Raw genomic sequence first — 25007 nt, 5'->3', positions numbered from 1 at the left:
TTGCATTAGGAATTCATCTTTTCGCATACCCCAGCTTTTCTCCAAGGAGACACAGACAAGGAGAGAAGCTTGGGGTCAGAGCGCAGGGTCAGCCATTGTACAGCACCCCTGGAGCAGCTGGGGTTAAGGGCCTTGCTCAGGGGCCCAACGGAGTAGGATTCCTCTACCGGCCGCGGGATTTGAACCAGCAACCTTCCAGTCACAGACGCAGATCCTTAGCCACAGAGCCACCGCTAGAGATATCAGTCACTGTTCCTGGCCAGAGGAAAGCTCAGATCTCAGTCCTACTGAAAACTGGTGGAACTGGAAGAAAGTGCAGTTCGAACCCTCATCACAGTTGCTGCTTTAGGTGATTCTGGGAGAATTAGGAATATAGACTAAGCTGCGAATTTCTTAAACTCAAGTGGAATACATGTCACACTATTCAAACATATTATTCAATTCAATTTATTTTTATAGTGCCTTTCACAACAAGGTTGCCCCAAGGCACTTAAATTACGAGGTGAAGTGGGACATTTTAGCTCCCGAGTGTACTTTTCACACAAATATTGACAACATTCTTTTGCCACAATGTAGTTTTTGAAGTGTGCCCATGTTTTTAACCTGATGCTTTTTGACAGTACAATGAGCGAATAACAAAAAAAAAACACAAATGTTTTGTCATTTATTGTGGTTCATATTTAGCTAGGGAAAATAAAACACCTGCCAATCAACCCTTAACTACAAGGGGAAGGAACCATCATGTTTTTTCTTGGTCAACCTTTGCCCAACTTTGCACTGCCGGATCAATAGAGGCATCATTTAATCAAATTTCTCAGTTCCAAAAAGTGATGTAATCCCACAGCTCAGCTTCAGACTGCTGAAAAGTTTGAAAGAGTGCACTTTAAAATGACATTATGAAACATTATTACAAACTGGGGTAATGATAATCAACTGAATAATAAACTGAACAATAAAACTGAGGTCCTGACTCTCATCATTAAAAATCCCAGGGCGTTTCTCGAAAAGAGTAGGGGTGTTACCCCGGCATCCTGGCCAAATTTCCCATTAGCCCTTACCAATCATGGCCTCCTAATAATCCCCATCTATGAACTGGCTTCATTACTCTGCTCTCCTCCCCACTGATAGCTGATGTGTGGTGAGTGTTCTGGCGCACCATGGCTGCATTTGCATCATCCAGGTGGGGCTGCACACTGGTGGTGGTGGAGGGGATCCCCATTACCTGTAAAGTGCTTTGAGTGGAGTGTCCAGAAAAGTGCTATTTAAGTGTAAGCAATTATTATTATTAATAATAATAATAATAATAATAATAATAATAATTATTATTATTATTATTATTACAATATATAAAGGATGGCATACTGAACATACAGTATAACACACACCCATCTGGGGTAGAATCAAAATTGTGCTCATTATGCCCTCACTCTGTGGGTGACACAGTAACAGTGGTTAGCATTGCAGCCTCAAAGCACTGGGTTCAATTTCTGGGGTGCTACAGTATTCGGGTGAGTTTCCTCTGGGTGCTCCAGTTTCCTCCCACAGTCCGAAGACATGCTGGTACTGTACGTTAGGTGGCTTCTAGGAAAATTGGCAATGTGGTACAGTAAGTGTGTGTCTGTGTTTGTGTCTGTCTGCCCTGCACAAGAAAGACAACTGATGGATGGATGAAGAGGATCCCACCATTATCATGCTAGTATTAACACACTATTGGAGGACTCATGGTCCTTTTCAGACACAGTCAGAGCATGTTTGTCAATTTTGTCTTTTACTGTCCAACGCATGGTTTTATAAAGAGAGCTAAGAGGGCTTATACGTCACTTACTCTCAAGGATTTGGAGTACCTGCAGTATCCGCAGTTGGTTAGGCAAATTTTAATATTGCAGCATTTCACAGAGCTGGATTTGAAACAATGCCCGTGGCAATACTGTTGCCATGGCAAGACATTGATGTGTTTAATCTCTCACTATTTACTAATGCAAAACAGGGAACATTTTGCTTGCTGCCCTGAGCTCTGCTGCTGTGGTATACAAGAAAGGTGAACATTTTGGAAGAAACTTGGTTTATTCTGGGGCGGAACCTCTCCCACCGCTTCGGGGAGAAAGACACTGAAAAAATAATGTGAGTGGGACCTTAAAGCAGGCGGCAGGAGAGATTATACATTGTATGACCAGTGTCATCTGGTCTGCGCTATTGGGGAGCTTTCCTGGGTAATGTGCATGAGAGTGCCTGAAAAAAGCAGCGACTGACACATAAGCTCATACCAGTTCAGGCCACGGGCAGTGAAAATCTGTGACTGCCTCTTGTGAGTGTGCCAGACCAGCAACCAAGCAGCAAAACACCGCACTGAGAATTGCCGAGCCCTGAAACAATGATTACATTTTTATAATTTTCCCAACCGTCAGCGCTCCTGTAACATTTCATTGACCTTCAGCCAGCACGGAAATTTGAACATTTCAGAATTCCATTCATGCAAAATATTCTGGTAGCTATTTCCGAACAGAGCAGAGAAGAAATGACACTATTTATTAGGATCAGAGACAGAAGAAGAGAGATACAGACCGCTGAGCTCCTTAGAGGAAGTACAATGTGCCAAACAGCCACCCACACAAATGGTTTAGACCCTGGAACACACTGACCCAGGGGAACTTAGCTAGAGGAATATTCCACAGCATAACATGAGGTGGCGTCAGTAGATATGAAGTAAAAGAGAACTGCGCGTGAAGTCTTTATGATTTGAAATTGCTGTAATGTCAAAATCCAAGCACATGTACAGTATGCTGTATTAATTCCCTCCAAATCATAAAACATCTAACCGAGGGTCTTGGGTTATCTGACAGATAATTGGGTTTTGCGTCACAAGCACCATCACAAAGGAGTGAAGAATAAAACAGCATTCACTGAATAGGCAGGGAACCTTTAAGCAATAAGAAAGTCAAAATCCATTTCTGAGAAAATCTTGTGTGCTTTTGAGAGAACGGTCTCAACACTGTGAACCCAGAAAAAGAATGGCTTATACTATATCGTCATCAAAAAACAAACTACAGCTTAAAATGTTTAGTGCTTTTATGCATTATCCATTATAGTGTGTTTTCGTGCATTACCAGCTTTGATTTTCCTGATTATTGATCACTCTTCACATAGTGAGAGCACAGTTCTCATTCTCATATCTTCATGATCTTGCATACTCCTTTCCCTACAATTATCAAGAATTTCATAACCTGCGTATTTATCATCAGATTCTCTGCCCTCCCACAGGTCACTTTGAACTTTCTCTTCTCTTAGAGGTGAGGTCTGGGTCACTATTTCACCAATGAGGCTCCTTCCTGAGTAAACTACTGTACAATCACATTAGTCAAGTCAAGAGGAACAAAACACAGGGAACTAAGGCACCTCTGGAACAAACCCAGGCTTCATCAAACTTGTGAACAGTGCGGGCTGATGGTAAATATGAAAAAAAAACAGCCAGCTTTCTCACACCTTACACACAGCAGCGCGAGCCTAACTGTTAAAGCACCGAGTCCTCACGGAGTTTAAAACACAGGACACAGTGTTGAGAGTTCTTCAATGTCAACATCCTCCTCCTTGGTTCAACTGGATCCTTAAGAAAGAAATATGAACTGGAGCCAGTGATGTAGTTTTACTGTGCTTTTGCTCGAACTACTGTTTGTGTATGAACTAGAGGGTTTACAGTCCTCTTGGTATGAACTCAGTGGAAACAACCAGTCAGTGATGAAAGGGTAATCTTACCCCCACCTGGACAAAACTGCTGCTGCAGCTAATGGCTGAGGTTGGAGGGATAGGAAGAGAGGAATGCTGGGAAAAAGAATTAAACCCAAATGTATGTACAGTACAGCGGATATCAAAAGTCTACACACCCTTGATGAAGTTTCAGCTTTTTTCACCTTGAACAAGATCTTGTAATCCATGATATTTAAGTGAAAAACAAACGGATCATTTTTAGGAAAAATAGTGGCAAATAAAATCACACGAAGCATTAGTTAAAGGGTGTGAACACTTATGCAAACAGGGCAAGGAAAGTTTTTTCCCAGGCATTTTATTTCCTATAAATGATCCACGTGTTTTTCACTTCAAAATTGTTGGCTTCAAGATCTGATTTCAAGGTGAAAAAAGGTCTGACACGCTGTCTCGATTTCAGCTTTTACGTCAACAGAAGCTGAAAGTTCAGTAAGGGTGTGTAGACTTTTGATATCCGCTGTACGGAGGGGTTGGAAATGACACCAGCACACTGAGTTTGGAGCAGTCTTCACTCCAGAGGTCTCATTTCTCAGGCCCTTCTAACACATTGCCTTTTGCGCCTCAGCCAGTTCCAGAGTAGCGGACGGAGGCTCACCTGAAGCACGTAGTCCAGGGCCAGCTGGCGGAAGCACCTACGGGTGATGTTGAGGGTGCCGCTGGCCTCCTCCACCTCGTGGGGCTTGTTCCGGGGGGCCTGGGCGTGTTTCACCTGCGCGATCTCCATGTCCTCGCGCACCTTGTCAAACTGCTTCTTGGTCTCCTTGAACTTCCTCACGTCCCTGAGAACACAAGGGATCAGCCGCGTCACCTTCGTCTCACCCGCTGTTCGGAAATCACAACGCAACTAGAAAGAAACGGCCTTAAGCCTGAAAGCACCTTTAAGCAAGTTAACTCTACTAAAGGCAATTCCACCTTTCTACTGGGACTTTCCCACTCCATTCTAGCCCAATTTATCCTGTTTTTAACTCGTTTTCCAGTCTCACCACTGAGGTTTTTCAGACGCTGCTCAGCAATAGACAATCTGAACTTGTTTAATTAATTTTTAACAGCAGGGTAGGCTAGGTTTAATGAAGAATGATAATGGGACCTGTTTAATCATCTTGTTCTAAGGTGGTTTCACGGGAATATGAATGTAATTGTTACTCCACAGGCTGCTCTGCATTCATTTTAGGAAAGGAAACCCAAGATAAGCTATAAATGGAAGTGAATAAATAAATTGCTTTAACTCTCATAGCATGTATATGTTATATAATTGTCACATTGCAAGGCAGTGATCAGTAGCCTGAGGGAAGCAGACACTTATTTCTCTGTATAGGAATGGATCTTTGCAAGAATCCAAACACCTATCCTGCAAAATCACAAAAACACAGATTTCATGTTGGCCTACAATGGCAATAGATAAGTGGAAACATGGGATTTTCCAACATTTGCCTCTCGGATACAAGAAACATTTGCAATGAATTCTTTAGCCTTCCTAGCTGTGTGCTCTACACTGCCTGATCAGGGCACAGATTCCTCAAACAATAGACAATAATGATACAAAGCTGTTAATCAATTTGATCCAATATTACAACCACTGTACCAGCTGGGGAGAAAGGAGCAGTGCAAATCCAATTCATTTTGACCGGTACAGTACGCTGGCAGGTTATTTTGATACATTGCTAGCAGACAACACTAAACAGCTGAGCAGAAGTGTTAAATGGAAGCCTGACACAGGTCTGAGTGATGGTACAGTACAATTGCAGCACTGCTGTCTGGACAAGTTTAGAAAAGCTTGACTGGGCTAGTGCAACTTAACTAACTGTGCTCCATCCCTTAATTTGAATCAGGCATTTCAAGGCTACAGGGCTATGCTGTGCTGCAGAGGCAATATTTGTCACTATGTTACAAAATATACTTATTATAGCCCTGCCTTAAGGAATGTACTGACAGGCTAAAAGAACAGAGTCTTCTTAATTTTGAACATAAGGGAGTACATGTACAGTACGAGGGAACCAGACTCAATATCCTCAGAGGCACTGAGAAAGTCAAAGCGATGGGACAGAATCGACTACAGGGAAACGTTGGGGAAGTACATTTAAAACTAAGAACAGGAGGTGCTTTCGGTTGTGGTAGTGTGGAACAAGCTGCCCAGGTTTGGCTGCTGATGTTCTCAAAACCTGGCCTCTTTCAAGAGACATCTGGATGAGACCAGTGAGGTTCGTTACTAGCAATGAAATGATCTCAATTTGAGTTGACTGGTCTCGCCTTGTTTGTAACCTTTCTCATGCTTTTGTCTTTCAAAGCAACTGAGACCGTGTCGGACATCATAAAGTTTCAGACATCCAACCAGCTCACTGTAAAATAATTATACAGTTGCGTTTGTTTTTTTCATATGCTGGGAAATAAGTACAAATTTTCATTTTGGCATTTTCACTCAACTTACAGCTCCCGACCCCTGCAGAATGCAGGCCACTCTGAGGCCATGCCATAACCAAAGGACTGAGTAATTCAATGCCTCAAACAGTGAAGTAATTCTAGCCCATATGTTACATACTATGAATTGTCCAGCTGAGTGAAAAGAAGGCATGAATGAAAATCACAATCTCTTGGGATGCTCCCCCCACACAGAAGGTCAGATTTAATGGACGGTGCCTAAAAATTGGATGCTTCGTTCCTACATTATTCATTCTTCTCCATTCGGATAAGAAAACTCCCCCCATCTGAGAGGCACTCGCAGAAGGAAAACCTTTTTATTCTGTGTAAAGGCACATTGCTAGACATCCCCACTGACTCCTTGTTTGTCTTTTTAAAGAGCAATCAAGCACCGTAGCAATCTGTCATAACCGGGCAAAGCTCAATGGCTCACAGGAGAGGGGCAAGGCTGCTATTGGTTTTCTGCGTTGTCGGGTTCATATCGTATGAATGAACCCATTCAAATCTTTTTTTTTCATAACAGAAAGGAAACAGTGGAGTTCAAGTGCCCACTTTTGTTCAATCATCCTTCTTCATCCTCTCATGCCTTATATAGCACCATCACTTCTTCTAAAACAATGTCAGCCCATTATCTTCAGCTCATCCTGTTGACTGCTGTTTTATCACAGTGGATTGGTAATATAAGGCTACAGAATGCAACAGTCTCAGTTTTACCTCCATAGCTCACCGAGTACTTACTGAATAAACCCATTTGTCTAACGTTGCCTTTAAACAAAAGCCCTCTAATTTCCACAGTGACGCATTTCCACTTTGTAATAAAAAGGGAGGCAGGGTGGTCGATGAGGATTAATGTTTTATTTTCTTCATTCAGTGACTACGAAAGGAAAAGTGGATGGGGGGCTGTTGCTCTTAGTGTTCATCTGCGTTTCCCTCATGTAGCCAGACAGCACTTTTCCAGATTAAAAGGTGTTCATCTGACGGGACTTTATCAGGAAGGGAGGACTCAAAGGGGTCAGCAGCTCCTCCCCCTCCAGCTGCTGACAGATCTGAACTCAATTCTGGTCTCTATAGCAACACGTTCTTTCTGTGAGAAGCGGGCTTCACTGACCCTTTCAGCTCGGTCCCCTAAGTGATGCTGGCTTTATTTTAAATATCACCCTCACTGCTTAGGGCATTATGCTGCTCAGACTCACTCTTTAAAAAGGCGTCTGTTCACAGTAGCAAAAGACAAGGAACCTTCTATGGTGACTCCTCAGTTAATACCAAGCATCCACAACTCCAGGTAAGATATACTGTCTGAAGCACAACTCATAAGTACTTTTCATTCAGGTCTTTCATTTAATTTGAAATACAACAGCAGATAACGTAGGAAAACTGAATAACAACAGCAGATACTGTATGCACCTTAAGATACACACAGGCCTCAGTCACCTGAAACCATAAGAAAACACAAAAGTTTTATTCAGAGGTGAGGCCATTCATCTCATTTTATTTAAATGATTCTATTAACTTTAAGATGTTTTTTTTTTAAAGGATCGCCACAGATTTCCCATAAAAACAAAACATACGATACAGCCTCCTTAAGTGGGGATGTAGGCAGTCAGAAAAACAGTACCTACTAGTCTCCCCTATCTGCATCCCCAGATATCTACTGATGTAAGAAGCTGTGCTGGCAAACAAAACTCATTTCCTGTCACACTACACAGCAAATAAAAGCACAAAGACACACTCTCTTCTAGAGGCTGGACTGGGTAACCACAAGGATGAAAATGCAAGAAAAACTAAAGAAACCAGAGAATCAGTCATCCGTAAACAAGATTCTGAAGGCAGACAAGGAGAAATGTGTTATTAGCAGTTTTGCATAGCTTAATAGAAAACAGAATTAACTTTTATTTTAAATTATAATTACTCCATTTTCCTAGTGTTTAATAAGGACCAGAAAATGTCTCTTGAACTACATGCGAGGAGTTGTATCTCTCTGTAGGCAATACAACAGTACACCTGTACTCCATGTGGCTGTGCCATTCGGCTTTTAGCTTTTTTATCTGTAAGCAGGTGTATTACAATGGTGGCATAATGTGGATAAAGATTTTTTTTATTGCAGTGCACACCATGACAAACTCCTGAAAACATGGCAGACATGTTTCTGCTCCCAGCTCCGTTTCATCAGTCATAATTAACAGGAAAGGTCTGGTTATGTTTTATTTTGTGCTTGGTATCAATTTTGTTGTGAAAAATGCCCCGAGGTCGTCGGTTTCCAATAGAGAACTTTAAAACTGCTGCAAACCTACAGTAAGGATTATGGCCCCTGCAAGGCCCACCTGTCCCTTGTCAGAAATGGCAGAGTATACTGTATATCCGTCTGCCTTCAGAAAGCAAAAGAAACAAAGTCTGCAGCAAAAAAAACAGCATTTATTATCTGCTAGTACCTGTTTTCCACAAGGGAGTACTTACTCTTTGACAAAGTTGTGTAGCTGCTGCTTGACGGATCTCTGCGCTTGATCGAACAGTATCTGTGAAAGAAAGAGACATTAAGCCTTCATCAAATAAACAACTGGACGTCTACAGACTGAAAAATGAGCAGATGCTCTAAAATGCTAAAGGTATTTTTGATCCCTACAGTCTGTCTTAAGGGAAAGGAATATATACAATAAATATAGCCATAATTTTCAGTTTCATATTGCCATTCTAGCATGTCCCAGCCTTAAATACATTAAACTTGGCTTAAAAACACATTTCTTTCCTATATTTTAAAGCATACTGTAAATATAGCAACTTGTGTTTGTGTGTAGTGTAGCATTTGTATTACCATCGTTAATAAATATTTGTTTAACCAAGTGTGCCTGAATTTTTACTCTTTTAATTTTTTGCTGAGCCAGATAATAAAGAATTCCTATGCTTCTAATGATACCAACCACTCAGGTATGTTCTATTGAAATCACTTACAAGTTGGGGGTTAGGAATAATTATTTACTTATTGACTCAACCGCTCGGTCACTTCCTGAAATTCACCAATTTCATAACACTCCATTTGTAACAATATTTACAATTTGATGGGTTTTTTTTATACATGAAGCTTTAAATTCTCAGTTACATCCAAGAAACACGTCCAGACTGGAGATCATGTCCTGTAGAATGAGGTTAGTAATGAATTCTCCTGAGAGCTGGAGGGGTTTCCTGACTCTCTGATTGAATTATACAGTATGATTAACTTGAAATGTTCCTATTTAGCTTCAGGGAATCTATTTTTTCCCAATTACCGTACGGTGCATCAAGTGTCTATTTAAACAATGTTCCATTAATTAAATCATTAAATATGTAATTAAATATGAGCTTCAGATAAATCGCTAACCTACAGTAGAAGCAGATGTTGACTCGTTTCAAAATATTTACAATATACATAATATATGAACAATTATATGAAAGCATACAAAACAGTGAATACTAAAATGAGATATTTACTAAAAAAGCTATTCTCACATTTGTTTAAACATCCCCTGTGTGAAACTGGAGGACCGTTAAGTGTTAAACTACAGGATTGAAAGGGCAAATTTCAAGTCAAGATGGTGGAAGTCAAGCTCTGGACATTCTGTCGGTGCTGCTGCTATATTATATTTTATCCAGCAGAGGGCCCTATAGTCTTGGCTTGGATAACAGGGTAGCCTTGTGCGAGCCTGGCTGAAGAGAAATTCTTTACAATTCAGAAAATGTAAAAACACGGACAACTGACAATGTTACCCGGCCATGGCTGATTTTGACAAGAAATTCACAATCCTGAAGGCAGGCCTTGGTAAATCTCGGAAGCTGACCAAGGCTTTGAAAGTGAGACATCGAAGGCCAATCGCAACAGTCATGCTTCAGGTTTCTATATGGCAGATGGGGTTTCATTCTAAGGGATCCTGTCATAATGTACAGAGAGGAATGACCTCCATCTATTACTGAAGAAGCTTAGTAGCCTTCCCCCCTTCTCTGCTCACTACCAGACCAGATAAGAACTGGAAAAGTGAGACTGAGATGGCCTGAACTGGACTTTATGTGGATCACAGAGGTTTCGCACCCCTGCTCTTTAATTAACACCACAGGAGTTAAGTGGCGAAGAAATCCTTCAGTATATAAAACTCCTGCGATGAGACAGTAACTCACAGTGCTGCCATACAGCTTCCAGAAATTTCTGGAAATGTCTCTTAAGCAACAACCAGGACTCGATTGCTAAGCTTCTGAGATCTGACAAGTCCAGGCTTCTCAGTGGTGTAACTGGGACTAACAGTCCTCAAGGGCATCGAAATAATGTGCACTTGCAATGGCACAAAACACCATGTTTTCCCTGGCTAACCATCAAGATAAACTACACTTACAGTTTCCCCTTACTCTGCACACTGTATGCAATGCTGTAGTACATTTCTTGCCAAGAGCCTTCCTGAAGTACATACGCTGCTCTGTTCACATGCTTAATTAACTGCACGCACGCCTTAGAAAGTAAAATGTAAAATGACTAATGAAAAATTACTAGGAAAATCTGTTATAATTTCCAAATGAGGTGTGCTCACTATGTGTGTCAAAATTACTCGTATCCATAGCGATGTGAATGTATTACTAGGACAGACACATTTTCCTTTTTGAGGGTATTGACTTTATTGAAGAATTTTTTGCATCTGACAGTGAAGATTCTCCTGAGATACCTCAAACACATTTATCCTATTTAAATATTACGTTAAGCTAAATGCATTTACATTTTGGGGATGATTGATAGCACTTACAACCAAGAGGTTTTCATAAGATGGAGTTTATTGCTGTATAAACTACAGCGAGTCCCAAATAAGGAAACATCTTGGAATTGAGCACAATTTTGAACAACAGTCAAGCCTCACGTTTGCCAGCCATTGTATGTTTTTTTGTCAACTGTGTTGTTGATTAAAGAACAGTGGGATTTCTTGTCTAGACTTAATATCAGCATAATTTAATGAAGCCAAAAAAGAGGAATTATAATGGAAGTGTCAATAATGGAAATAGCAAATAGCATCTGTTCTGTATACTTTGCAGGAGACATTTGCTTTCCAAGGGTGATGAGGTGCCGCAGTGTTTAGCATTGCTGCCTCAAAGCACTGGGACCCTGCGAGTCACCCTGGGTTCAATTGAGGACCTGGGGTGCTATCTGTGTGGAGTTTGCATGTTCTTCCTGCGTTTGTGTGGGTTCTCTGGCTTCTACTCACAGTCCAGACATACTGGACTAAATACATATAACAATCATCCCTGGAGCAAGTGTCTGTGTCTGTCTGCCTTACGATGGACTGGTGTCCTGTCCAGGGTGTATAGTGCTTTGCGCTTGTTGCTTGCAAGAGTGATGTTATGTAAATGGGTGGATGCACTTTGGGCCTCTTGTCATGAGATGATATGTTAGTTATTGCCTTCTTGCAAAGTACTCCTTAGCCAAAACACAGTGACATCATCGTTACATAAACACATACAGGATGAGTCTCATATGCCTGGATTAAAGACAAGTCTGGCCAAGAAAAAAAACACTCATATCACTACTTACTCTATTACCATACATTACATGACAAATGCAAATACTGCTGTAATAACAGACAGCACTAAGTGTAGCTATGATGGCCTAAATCTTTTGACATGGATGAAAGCAAAGGGTAAAATTGAAGCAGAATCCTCTGATACCATGTGGATCACAGAAAATCAAACCTGCCAAAATGCACCCCAAGTAGAAAAAACTAAAAAAATGTCTTGTCTCTTACAAGTTAAAACCACAATAACAAACAACCAAGTCTAAATTCTTAAACATGTAAATATCCTTCCTGGATCACACACTGTTTGGAACATAGTTTTCATCTGACACCTTGTTCAGTGCAGTTACGCTACACTGAACCACAACTGCAAGTCTGCTTCACAAAGGAAACTATGCACTACAAAACATAGTAGTGGGAGACAATGCATGAAAGAAGCTTTGGGATCTCCTGAAATTCTCTCTCCTGGCTTCTTGTGTTCTTATAAATGCTGTTCAGCCAGCATTTTCCAAAAAATAATCATTTTCAGTCTATGCAGGTTTTGTAAAGTTGACCTTGTAAGAATGCATGTCTCCATGTGGGGTCCTATACCCGGCTTACTGCCAGCAGAGAAGGAGCAGCTACAACTCAGGAAGGTTTGAAATCACTCTGGTCTGCAACAAAACGGATTTGTGTTCTCTGTAGTCATCGCTACAGCGGACAGATACCAATCTACGAGCGCAGAGCTCTGTAGCGCAGAATAAAAAATTAAACGGAATATTAAAAATATTAGCTGCATTAAAATAAAAAAGAGACAGTTCTTAATTTATTTTGTAGAGATCAAAGAAAACATTTGAAAGCCTTCTTGCAAATTGCAGGTTTTTTTATTGTATAGGTCTCTAAGAAAAAAGGGTCACAAGAACAATTCTGAATTTAATCGTACTGTATATCAGAGGGAGGCAGCTAGAAGTTACAAATCCGGGAAATCAAGTTAACATTTTTGTAAAGTAAATTTATATCATACTGTACATTGTGGAAGTCAGATTTATTTGACTGAAGCTTACATGAATCTGTCTTTAAATCAATAAGCTTCATCCCTCCCCTGAGTTCACATACGCTTCAGATTGGCACAGGACAGAGCTGTGTCTGGGCCATCACTGCTTCCAAAACAGCTTCTACAGGTGTGCAGCACAGTACAAGGGGGCTTTGCACTGTGGGCTGATTTCCACTGGGAGCTATTGTGCTCTTGCCAAACTCCCCCCTGGTTTTGTCAAACATGAGCCAAATCCTCCAGATGTGAGACACTAACTGTCAGATAAATCCCACAGTGTGTTAAAGAGCAGGAAGTGTGGGATTCTGAAAACAAAATTCAGCGTTTTAGTTTCGCACACACTGCCACGGCTGTTTAAGTGGCATACAAACTCATGTCTCTTGCTGCCATCGACCAAGCCATGACTATATTTCACAGGAAAGAGCCACAGTCTTCCTGGTTCAGCTCTGCTATGGCCTTTGACCCTTTTCAGAAAATCAGAGACTTTTCTGTTCCCCGTGAGATCTTGGAATATCGTATTGCTGCAAGGCCAGCCTCTTTCCTCCAGGACAATCTCTGGCTCAGCCCACCTCAGGATGATGATGGTCAAGTTTGTAGCACATTCTCTAAAGCTGCCACATGGCACGTTCTTCACCAGATCTTTAAATGTTAATTACAAGCAGAAGAATGAGCAAAGAAATAAACTGCTCATTCAAGTCCACTAAAAAGGAGCAGAATTCACCAACGGACTAATGCAAAAATACAAAGAGCTTATATATTGTGTAAAACACAATAAGTTCGTTACAAATCTGTGCAATTAACCTAGGGCTTCTTGGTAATAAGGTCTTCATCCAGATAATGAGAGTCTTCAGTAAGTTGGGAGCAGTTTATTGTTCCAAAATTTTAATACTGTTTGTCATGACGGCATCATTCGGCTAGTAGTTGCCCTGGAAAACCTTCACATTCTCACAAGTGCTCACAGTTTTCCAGGATTTTGCTGCTCTGACTGGATCATTCGTGATCCATGTTAATTATCTTATTATTCAATTTCCACTTTCCTTCCTCCCCATTACTGACCAGCCTGGGCTGATTAAAACTGCCGGCCAGTAATTCGTTATCTCATTTTCACCTTTCGCTGTCCGCTCTCTGGTCTCCTGCACTTGGGTTCTGACAAATCACCACCCACGTTCATTACAGTTACTCTATTCCTTAGCTTCCAAATCTTATCGTAAGCAGCCTTGCTTTTAAAAAAGTTGTAATCCTCAACATATCAGAATAATGCAAACTGCACTCAAAAGCAACCAAGCTAGCTTGCAATACCAATCAAACTAATTGTTTGAGTCTCTTTCACAGTGCAAGACAGAGCAAAAGTAGCACTATTTCTCCATACTGGTCATTTTTAACACCACTGTGATCCACCCTAGGGATGTTGAAACATTACCATCCAACTGATGCCAACCTAAATCCAAGCAGGTAAAATGTAGCTAACCAGCTAACCTAAAGATGTCACACACTCAAATATAAGTGTTATTAACACTGTTGCAATTCCAGAGCTTAAAGGAATGTCCTTCATTTACAGTCTAAAGGAACTGAAGCTTTTTAGTCCTTAAACAGACAAGACAATGAGGAACCTGATTCAGCTTTCAGAATTGACAGAGTCAATGTAGTGCAGTGTGTGTGCTGTACAGGTGTAGTAGGAGTGCGGTTGTATGATGTGATTATACATCTCACACACACTGCACTCCTACTGCACCTGTACAGCACACACACTGCACTCCTACTGCACCTGTACAGCACACACACTGCACTCCTACTGCAGCTGTACAGCACACACACTGCACTCCTACTGCACCTGTACAGCACACACACTGCACTCCTACTGCATCTGTACAGCACACACACTGCACTCCTACTGCATCTGTACAGCACACACACTGCACTCCTACTGCACCTGTACAGCACACACACTGCACTCCTACTGCACCTGTACAGCACACACACTGCACTCCTACTGCATCTGTACAGCACACACACTGCACTCCTACTGCACCTGTACAGCACACACACTGCACTCCTACTGCACCTGTACAGCACACACACTGCACTCCTACTGCACCTGTACAGCACACACACTGCACTCCTACTGCACCTGTACAGCACACACACTGCGCTCCTACTGCATCTGTACAGCACACACACTGCACTCCTACTGCACCTGTACAGCACACACACTGCACTCCTACTGCATCTGTACAGCACACACACTGCACTCCTACTGCATCTGTACAGCACACACACTGCACTCCTACTGCACCTGTACAGCACACACACTGCACTCCTACTGCACCTGTACAGCACACACACTGCACTCCTACTGCACCTGTACAGCACACACACTGCACTCCTACTGCACCTGTACAGCACACACACTGCACTCCTACTGCACCTGTACAGCACACACACTGCACTCCTACTGCATCTGTACAGCACACACACTGCACTCCTACTGCACCTGTACAGCACACACACTGCACTCCTACTGCACCTGTACAGCACACACACTGCACTCCTACTGCACCTGTACAGCACACACACTGCACTCCTACTGCACCTGTACAGCACACACACTGCACTCCTACTGCACCTGTACAGCACACACACTGCACTCCTACTGCACCTGTACAGCACACACACTGCACTCCTACTGCACCTGTACAGCACACACACTGCACTCCTACTGCAGCTGTACAGCACACACACTGCACTCCTACTGCACCTGTACAGCACACACACTGCACTCCTACTGCACCTGTACAGCACACACACTGCACTCCTACTGCACCTGTACAGCACACACACTGCACTCCTACTGCAGCTGTACAGCACACACACTGCACTCCTACTGCACCTGTACAGCACACACACTGCACTCCTACTGCATCTGTACAGCACACACACTGCACTCCTACTGCACCTGTACAGCACACACACTGCACTCCTACTGCATCTGTACAGCACACACACTGCACTCCTACTGCATCTGTACAGCACACACACTGCACTCCTACTGCAGCTGTACAGCACACACACTGCACTCCTACTGCACCTGTACAGCACACACACTGCACTCCTACTGCACCTGTACAGCACACACACTGCACTCCTACTGCATCTGTACAGCACACACACTGCACTCCTACTGCACCTGTACAGCACACACACTGCACTCCTACTGCACCTGTACAGCACACACACTGCACTCCTACTGCACCTGTACAGCACACACACTGCACTCCTACTGCATCTGTACAGCACACACACTGCACTCCTACTGCATCTGTACAGCACACACACTGCACTCCTACTGCAGCTGTACAGCACACACACTGCACTCCTACTGCACCTGTACAGCACACACACTGCACTCCTACTGCATCTGTACAGCACACACACTGCACTCCTACTGCACCTGTACAGCACACACACTGCACTCCTACTGCATCTGTACAGCACACACACTGCACTCCTACTGCACCTGTACAGCACACACACTGCACTCCTACTGCACCTGTACAGCACACACACTGCACTCCTACTGCACCTGTACAGCACACACACTGCACTCCTACTGCATCTGTACAGCACACACACTGCACTCCTACTGCACCTGTACAGCACACACACTGCACTCCTACTGCACCTGTACAGCACACACACTGCACTCCTACTGCACCTGTACAGCACACACACTGCGCTCCTACTGCACCTGTACAGCACACACACTGCACTCCTACTGCATCTGTACAGCACACACACTGCACTCCTACTGCACCTGTACAGCACACACACTGCACTCCTACTGCATCTGTACAGCACACACACTGCACTCCTACTGCACCTGTACAGCACACACACTGCACTCCTACTGCAGCTGTACAGCACACACACTGCACTCCTACTGCATCTGTACAGCACACACACTGCACTCCTACTGCACCTGTACAGCACACACACTGCACTCCTACTGCACCTGTACAGCACACACACTGCACTCCTACTGCACCTGTACAGCACACACACTGCACTCCTACTGCACCTGTACAGCACACACACTGCACTCCTACTGCACCTGTACAGCACACACACTGCACTCCTACTGCAGCTGTACAGCACACACACTGCACTCCTACTGCAGCTGTACAGCACACACACTGCACTCCTACTGCATCTGTACAGCACACACACTGCACTCCTACTGCATCTGTACAGCACACACACTGCACTCCTACTGCACCTGTACAGCACACACACTGCACTCCTACTGCATCTGTACAGCACACACACTGCACTCCTACTGCATCTGTACAGCACACACACTGCACTCCTACTGCACCTGTACAGCACACACACTGCACTCCTACTGCATCTGTACAGCACACACACTGCACTCCTACTGCATCTGTACAGCACACACACTGCACTCCTACTGCACCTGTACAGCACACACACTGCACTCCTATTGCACCTGTACAGCACACACACTGCACTCCTACTGCACCTGTACAGCACACACACTGCACTCCTACTGCACCTGTACAGCACACACACTGCGCTCCTACTGCATCTGTACAGCACACACACTGCACTCCTACTGCACCTGTACAGCACACACACTGCACTCCTACTGCACCTGTACAGCACACACACTGCACTCCTACTGCACCTGTACAGCACACACACTGGACTCCTACTGCACCTGTACAGCACACACACTGCACTCCTACTGCACCTGTACAGCACACACACTGCACTCCTACTGCACCTGTACAGCACACACACTGCACTCCTACTGCACCTGTACAGCACACACAATGGACTTCTACTACACCCGTTCAGCACACACACACTGCGCTCCTACTGCATTCATACAGCACACACACTGCACAGAGCTATAGTTTTTGGAGCCTACCTGCTTGCTCTTCAGGTGTGGCAGTTAAGCAATACCATTGGCCACAAAAGCTTACCATCACAGTGCATTTGTTATGCATTCATAAGTAGAAACCTTGGGCCTCTTCCAGGCTGGAGCCGGGCAGAAATCACACAGAATTCCACTTGGAGCAAAAGCCCCCCAAAAGAGAAAATCTGTAGTCCCTGCATCAGGATGGATCTTCAACCCCAATTTACCACACTAGTTGTATGTGCTTCAAAAATTTTGTTCTTAGCAGATGGTCCAGAGGATTCTATGGAAAAGGCCATTTGGAATAGCTTTCTTTACATACACTTGCTTGTTGAAGATATCCTTTATAACCCTCGTTTTAGTACTCCTACCAGAGATTAAGAGGAAGAATTTACCCAGAACACTGTACAAACGGCACCCTCCTATATAGTTTCTTAATTGCTCCAGGGATTTAGTGAGCATGGCGTGGACCCTCACAAGGCACAGTCGGTCTCTTTAATCTGTGCAATGAAGTCTTTATCCTCTGCTTTCTAACATTACAAATACAATCCCTCCACCGCTGCCAGCAAGATGGTTAGCCCATGTGTAGAGAAGTGTACAGGAATTATTAGTTATTAATAAGATGCATGAACTAAAGTGAACAACAATTTAGCCTAGATGCAGAGAGGTCTATATAATTCTGTGAAGCCTAGGCCCTGAGCCTGTTTGATGTTAGAGGTTCCTATTTAGCATAATTTGTCTTCATGCACAATGCATCCTGATTGCACAGCGTCTTCACAAGCATTCAATATAATCCTCAGGAAATCATACCGAAAAACTAAGCACCTAAATCCTATCTATGAAGAAATCTGAGCGCTGATGTTTCAGCAGAGATTTTGGGGAGGAGGCAACTCATCTTTCCCAAATCCATATGGTGTTCTGACGTGAATGACGAAGCTGCTGCAAGTGTTTCTTTAAACGTCGGCAGTTTGCACTGATTACCAAGGGTCGTTTGCTAGATTCATTCTATCCTGGCAACAAAAGGCCGAATTGACAAGCAGTAGATGTCTGAAGTGGACAACGCTCTTCCCGGTGGCCAGGAACCCTGGGCATTTCGCCTGAGCAGCAGGGAGAATGGAAGACACTGCTCGTCTGTTGGGGCTTTGGCAGCCCTGCCTCGCACTGAATTGCTCCTTTTATGTGGGAGAGTCTCTGGCTCTTCCAGAAATCTTCTGGAGGCCCTGTGGTTTCTTTTCTCTGCTGCAGCTCACAGCTCGGAGAGGACTCCACCTTTTGTGCCTGACTTGAAGCACTCACATTTTTCAGAGCCTGACCTTGGAGACCTAAACAATTGAGGTGAGCAGGAAGACACCCCACATGCCTGTGGGTCAAAGGTTAACTGCTGCTGTTAAAGTGTTGAAGCAGTGTGTTTTGTTTGTACACCTAGCACAGTTTCATGCAAAACACAGGACAAAATATTTGCCCCTCCCTTTTATCAAAAATAAATCTTATTACTTAATACTGAAACCTGCTGTAGTTTTTAATGTCAACCACCTTTACCACCTAAAAATGTAAAGAACTCTCTTTGTACAGTTTATTGTGCATAAATACAGTTGTAACTACACCATTTAGGACAAAACTATCGTCTGAATTTAAAATAAGTGCTACAATTTTGTAGCTCAGGCTGCTGTTATAACTAGATATGATTCTAGTTATTTACTGAACGGTACTGCTGGAATGCCATGAAATGTACAGTATATGTTAAGGGTAGGTTGTATTTATGGTTACTGGTTTCCCATGTAATATGACATACTGTAGCCTAACCCTAACTTTATCCCAGTGGTTTTCATTGGTTAAGTAAAATAATGTGATGCTAAACAGAGTACAATCGTGTCCAGAAGTTTCAGGAGCAGCGGAAAATTGCATTGGGTTTTAGGCAGAGCTGCCTCTACGCTGCACAGCACTCCATAAAATATCACAAAAGTATTTTTTAGATTTTTTTGCGGTAGCAGAAGTCACAAGTTTCTCGTTTATCCTCTGCTGCCAATACACAGCAGGGTTCCACAAGGAGGGCAGCATGAAAGGCAGAAGAAATGGAATACCAGAAGAGAAGGTGACCAGCCCTGGTATAAAAAGAAACGTTTGGCTGAAGTCAACCTTCTGGTGCGCAGGAGATCAGGCTGCAGGAGTCTTTTCAAATGAGTGGATTGGAAAATGGTGACACGAAACCAAAAAAAATCTGTTCTCCTCCATGGTGGCAAGGAAAACTCAGAATCACCACAGGCTTGCAAACCCAGTGGAAAGACTTTCAGAGAACCACCGGAGGCACTGAGTGGAATTTAAGTTGTCAAGGTTGAACGACACGACAGAGAAACGCAATTTAGGGCCAGGAACCAGATTACAGAAACTGCCTGGAAACTACAAATTGGGACAGTTTCTAGAAGAAGAGACTTTGAGTGATTTTGGTTTTGTATGTTCAGTAAAATGTCCATTCTTTGCTTTGTCGCTTGAAGCGCGCACAAGTGATTCAAAGCAGCAGACTGCATTTGAACCGACACGGTCACTTGAACCCAAAGGCAATTTCTAGCAAAGTGCTGTAGAAAAGACGATACCAAAACCAACGTCAAAATCACGGACCAAAAAAGTGTACGTCACAGGGATCATTAGCTGCACATGGGAGAACATGTGAGAACATCACATGAGCCCAATGGGAACAACAGAAGGACACTGATGGACTCCATAGCTGTGGAAACCCAGTAGCTTGAAATTGCTTTACTGATTCCGTTAAGGAGGAACTTTAGGGAGGCCAGCAAGTGAAAGCACAGAGTGGAAGAAAAGGAAACTAGAGATTCATGACAATCTAAGTGTTAGGAACATGGGAGTCACACTGTATAATTTATGTGAGAGTAAGAATAAATGATGCACTAGGATACAGTAGATAAATACAGAGGCTGATAAAAGGGCAGAAAGACACCAGCAAGATACAATGTCTCCTTTGGTAAAGAGCCAGAATCAAATTTTCCAGGAACTTTTTCAGGTACTTGAATGGATTTGTATAAAAAATATCCCAAAGAGACTTTAGAATTGCTGGCTTGTGAAAACATCTCTTTTATTCCAATAGAAAAATTGCTCTGGATTTAGAGACGGTTTTGCCAACAACTCTGCATCCAGATCACGTTGGAACATTTCTGAGGTGAAATGTCTGCAGTACAACCTGTACTCATTTGCTCATACATCACAGTACATTAGTCATTACAGTGACTAGTGAGCAGGAAGGGTCGCATCACGTCACACAGTGGGAAGTCAAATGCAAGTTTGCAATAACAAACAGACTTACTTTCACACAGTTCACGATTTTGTGCTCAGTTCAAACTTTGTAATTTCTTTCAATACCGTCAAGGAATGTATTTTGTGACTGAGATTTAATAACGGTATGAGAAACTGGGACTAGAGCTCCCATTTAATGTAAGGTGGAGTTGGGTGAACAGTGCTGGGTAGAAATTGGATGCAGGCTGGTTTTGCATAAATTGAGTGGCAAAGTTTGATGGTACTGCAATAATATGGACCCAGTGTCATGATCGTAATCCCTCCTCTTAAGGGCGCTCCAGCTCTTCTGTGCACCTGCCCTCAATCCTGCCCCGCTGATCTGGGCTGATCTACTGGGCCTGCTGCAACCGAGACCCTCACCAGGAAAAGTGGAGTGAAAATGGATGGATTCAATAATACGAGCAGGATTACAAAATCTCAGTACAATTTGTCCTTGATGAGTAGTTGATTCCACAAACTACAGGATTTATTTTCCACAATTATCTGGAGGTACCACATTTACAGGACTAAGACTGGTCTACTGCAAACTCATCAGTGGTTGGAGCTAAAGGAAGGTAGAAAACCCTACCTCACAAATTGAACAAAGAGTCAATAAGCAGTATCCAATGATATAAAACGTACTGAAGCAGCCTTGCTTACGTTGCTTGCTTACGTTACACAGAATGCCAACAGACTTAGAAACTGATGCACTGTGGTATTGCTGGTCCTTTGAACATACTCCACTGCAAGTAATAAAGGATGTGCTTCACAAAACGGAGTGCCCAAAAATAAACCTGCCCTTGGCACATGATTAGGAATCATTAGGAGTGGTTAAACTGGCAACTCTGCTAAAGAAGGGAGACAGAATGGCCTGCCACATGTGCCGCTGTGGCGGCTAACAGGAAGCGAATATTTAAAGACACAAGCTTCTATCTCTTAGGTGTTCAATGAGTGGCCGAGAAGTATTCCCGCTCTGTATAGAAATCAGTGGAATAGAAGGTTATGTCTACCTGATAGTGCCAGATCCTTAGTTTTTGCACTGTTACCCACACAGGAGGAAATAGCAGTGTGACACACTATCGCAGTCTGTCACATGTGCACTAACACATCGCAAACAAACACAAAAACTCTATCCATGACCAATTCTCTATTCTAAACAGGTTTAACCTCACTCACAATTAAGTAATCTGTTGCTTGCAAGTGGGCTTTCTGTCTCAAACACTTAGGTAGAAATCAGGAGTGAAAAAGCTTCCTTCCAAAACAGAATTTATGAAGCGGCAAAATGCTGAAAAGCCTTTTTATTTCCCAATGGGAATCCAAAACTCTCGTTCTCATTTACACTTAGACCTGAAGACCATATTTAAAGACATTTTTCTTGTTAATCAGTTTTTTTCTTGCTGTCTTATTTATGCCTGTATGCGTTTGATTTAGCTTCAGTAGTTAGGCACTGTTGTGCAACAGCCCCCACAAAGAAAATCCACCCATTTTCTAACCACTTCTTCCAATTCAGGGCCAGAGCTTATCCAGGTAAACGATGGGCAAAAGGCCGGATATATTCTGGATGGGACGCTCACACCAGGGCCAATTTACCTACTGCACCAGTATGGTTTTAGACTGTGGGAGGAAACTGGAGCCCACAGGAATCGAACCCAGGGCCCCAAAGATGTGAGGCAGTAATGCTAACCATTAGCATTCTGTACTGTCCCACACAGAAAACAAAATCTCAAGATAAATTCAAAACAATCCAGCATTTTCAGCCTTCACAGTTTGCTAAGGAGAACAGCACACTAAATTTAGAATACAAAAGCCAAAGTGTTTTTTTTTTTGCCAAATAATTACCTTTACTTTTGTGTGCACATTGAACTGTAAGCTGCAACTTGTTTCAGTCACCTGACCACTGAATTTCTCCTTTCTCACCAGTGGGGAGTTCCTCTCAAATATGAGGGGCTTTTTATACAGGTGCGTGCAAACCACACCGAAGACAGAGCACACTGTTTCACTGAGGTCATATGAAACTAAAATTTCTATGGAATGAAAACGAATGAGTTCAAATTCATTGAGGAAGCAACTGCAGAACACATCTTTGTAATACACGCCAAGCATTATTTTGGATGTTGGCTGAACTGGTTTTCGTCATGAAAGACCTCCACACAGGAATCGTTTTCACACTTTTGCATTTTTCATGTTCCTAAATTATTACGAGAAGGATCACAGCATCCATGAGCTCTGCATGCACGATGCTACTGTGTTTTTTTACTGCACTTTTCAGCAGCCTTCATGACTGCGCTTAAAAATCTGAATGATAAAATCATTGCTAAATCCTTTTATTAGGATTACACAGTGCCTATATTATTCTGAAATGAATGCTGATTTATTATGGTGGTTTTGTTTGGTTCTATCATAGTTTCATTCCCATTTGATGCATTTTGTATATATCTACTTGGAGGAGTAGTTCACTACAAAATGCTTCCACAATTCCAGACGGTGCAACACAATACATTCATTATTTGCACTACTGTATATCTGTGTCAAATCCATTTACAAATCAAACATGTTCTGTTTACTATCTGGGCTATGCTTTTTAAAGATTTTAAAGATTTTTTATGACATACAATTTTATTTTCTAATATAACTTCAAACACTTAAACAGAAAATCCATTAATATCCAAGACAAAGGCATGCCAAACCAAGATCTCCTTTTTTTCTTTCTTCCAAACAAAAGCCAAGGAATCCTTCTTAGCTCTCCGACACTGGATCAAAACCTTGTGCCAGTGAAATCTGCTGAAATAACCTTCAGTGGTGCAATCCTGAGAAACAAAAGTGAAAAATATGTCCTACGGTTCTTCCCAACCCTGTCTGCCAGACACACTCAATTACAGTAATGACACCCTGCAGGTTATGGGAGGTGTGCAGGTCACTGAAGTAGGTGTTAATTCATTTCCCCTTGTCATCTCCTCTCATTGAGCTGCAGAGGGTGTGATGGCCACATTTATCACATTTTATAGTGCCATATGCTAGGTGATTACTTCTATTCAGATTGACCTACAGTACACCACTACAACTAAAACAGTCCGGTATCTATTGCAAGGTCCAGAGAACCCCAACGTTGCCGTCACACAGAATCACCAACGATAAGAAATGGAGCAAGGAAGAAAACAGGATCTTAAGGGACAAACTGACCAGGAATTTAATAGACCTTATGGTTACATTGAAACAAATGAATAAAAATCATTTTTCAGGTCAGGCCGTGCACTTTTAAACAATCTAAGTACAATTCACGTCTTTGCAGAGTCTAAGTGGCAGCTTTGAATAATTTAGAAATGTGCACATTAATAGACTTGGATCTCTTGGATGGATCGACAGATGTGAAAGTTTCGCTTCCAAAGGGGACAGCAATGTGACTTTGATTTTTTTGGACACTAAGACCATGGAGCAAATTTAATCAGCCAAGATAAGAGGCAATTCCAGGCTCTTCCAAGAACTCTTTCTCTTAAACCGAGCAAGACGTGTAACCTGTGTCGGGCAAATGACACATGAAACATGGGCTTGTAGCTAGTCTCTCTGCGTGACATTGTCTGAGCAGCTGGACTGGTTAATGTCTCTGTAGTGCTCCACAAGGTCAAAGGTTTTTTCACCATTAGACTGCTACCAAGGTCGAGCAGGGCTCATGCTCTACAGCCTAGAAAAATCCCGATGCAGCCATACTGAATTGCTAAATAAATCACTGGTACTGTATGTGATGTGGCTTCAAAAATACATTACGTCACTGGGATAGTAGCTCCTGCCTGCCTTTCTGCTCATCTTAAATCAGTTTACGCAGGGCACAGAGTGGATTCACACGCAACTGAGCATGTAGCCCTTCAGGAGAAGCCTTAAATAACGCGCAGCTGCTTCCCAGCACAATTACCACACTAGAGCACAAGGTTAGGGAAGAGAGTGCACTATTGCACTATCAATTAGGAGCCCACTCAATCTACCGGCTAATTCAATATAAATCTTTGGTTAGACAGTGTGTCCAAGGTGACAGAGTGATCCCACTCAGGCCTGAAATGCAAAATCCCACCGT

At 42.8% G+C, this 25007-nt stretch overlaps 1 protein-coding gene across 8 annotated transcripts in view; it reads right to left on the bottom strand.

Annotated features, from left to right (window-relative positions):
• The window catches only part of LOC148641970 (arf-GAP with coiled-coil, ANK repeat and PH domain-containing protein 3-like), a 177348-nt gene that overhangs the window by 74773 nt on the left and 77568 nt on the right, over positions 1–25007 (bottom strand). For all 8 annotated transcript variants that reach the window (XM_088616932.1, XM_088616931.1, XM_088616936.1 and 5 more), the window contains exons 5-6: positions 8629–8687; positions 4355–4538 (exon numbers count right to left, since the gene is read on the bottom strand). In XM_088616932.1, the coding sequence (XP_088473058.1) occupies positions 4355–4538; positions 8629–8687 (243 nt within the window). The remainder of the gene's footprint in view (positions 1–4354; positions 4539–8628; positions 8688–25007) is intronic.

The sequence above is a fragment of the Lepisosteus platostomus genome, chromosome 23, assembly GCF_059453375.1.
Source record: "Lepisosteus platostomus isolate fLepPlt1 chromosome 23, fLepPlt1.hap1, whole genome shotgun sequence".
Lineage (NCBI taxonomy): Eukaryota > Metazoa > Chordata > Actinopteri > Semionotiformes > Lepisosteidae > Lepisosteus > Lepisosteus platostomus.
This window is presented reverse-complemented; position numbering and strand designations above follow the sequence as displayed.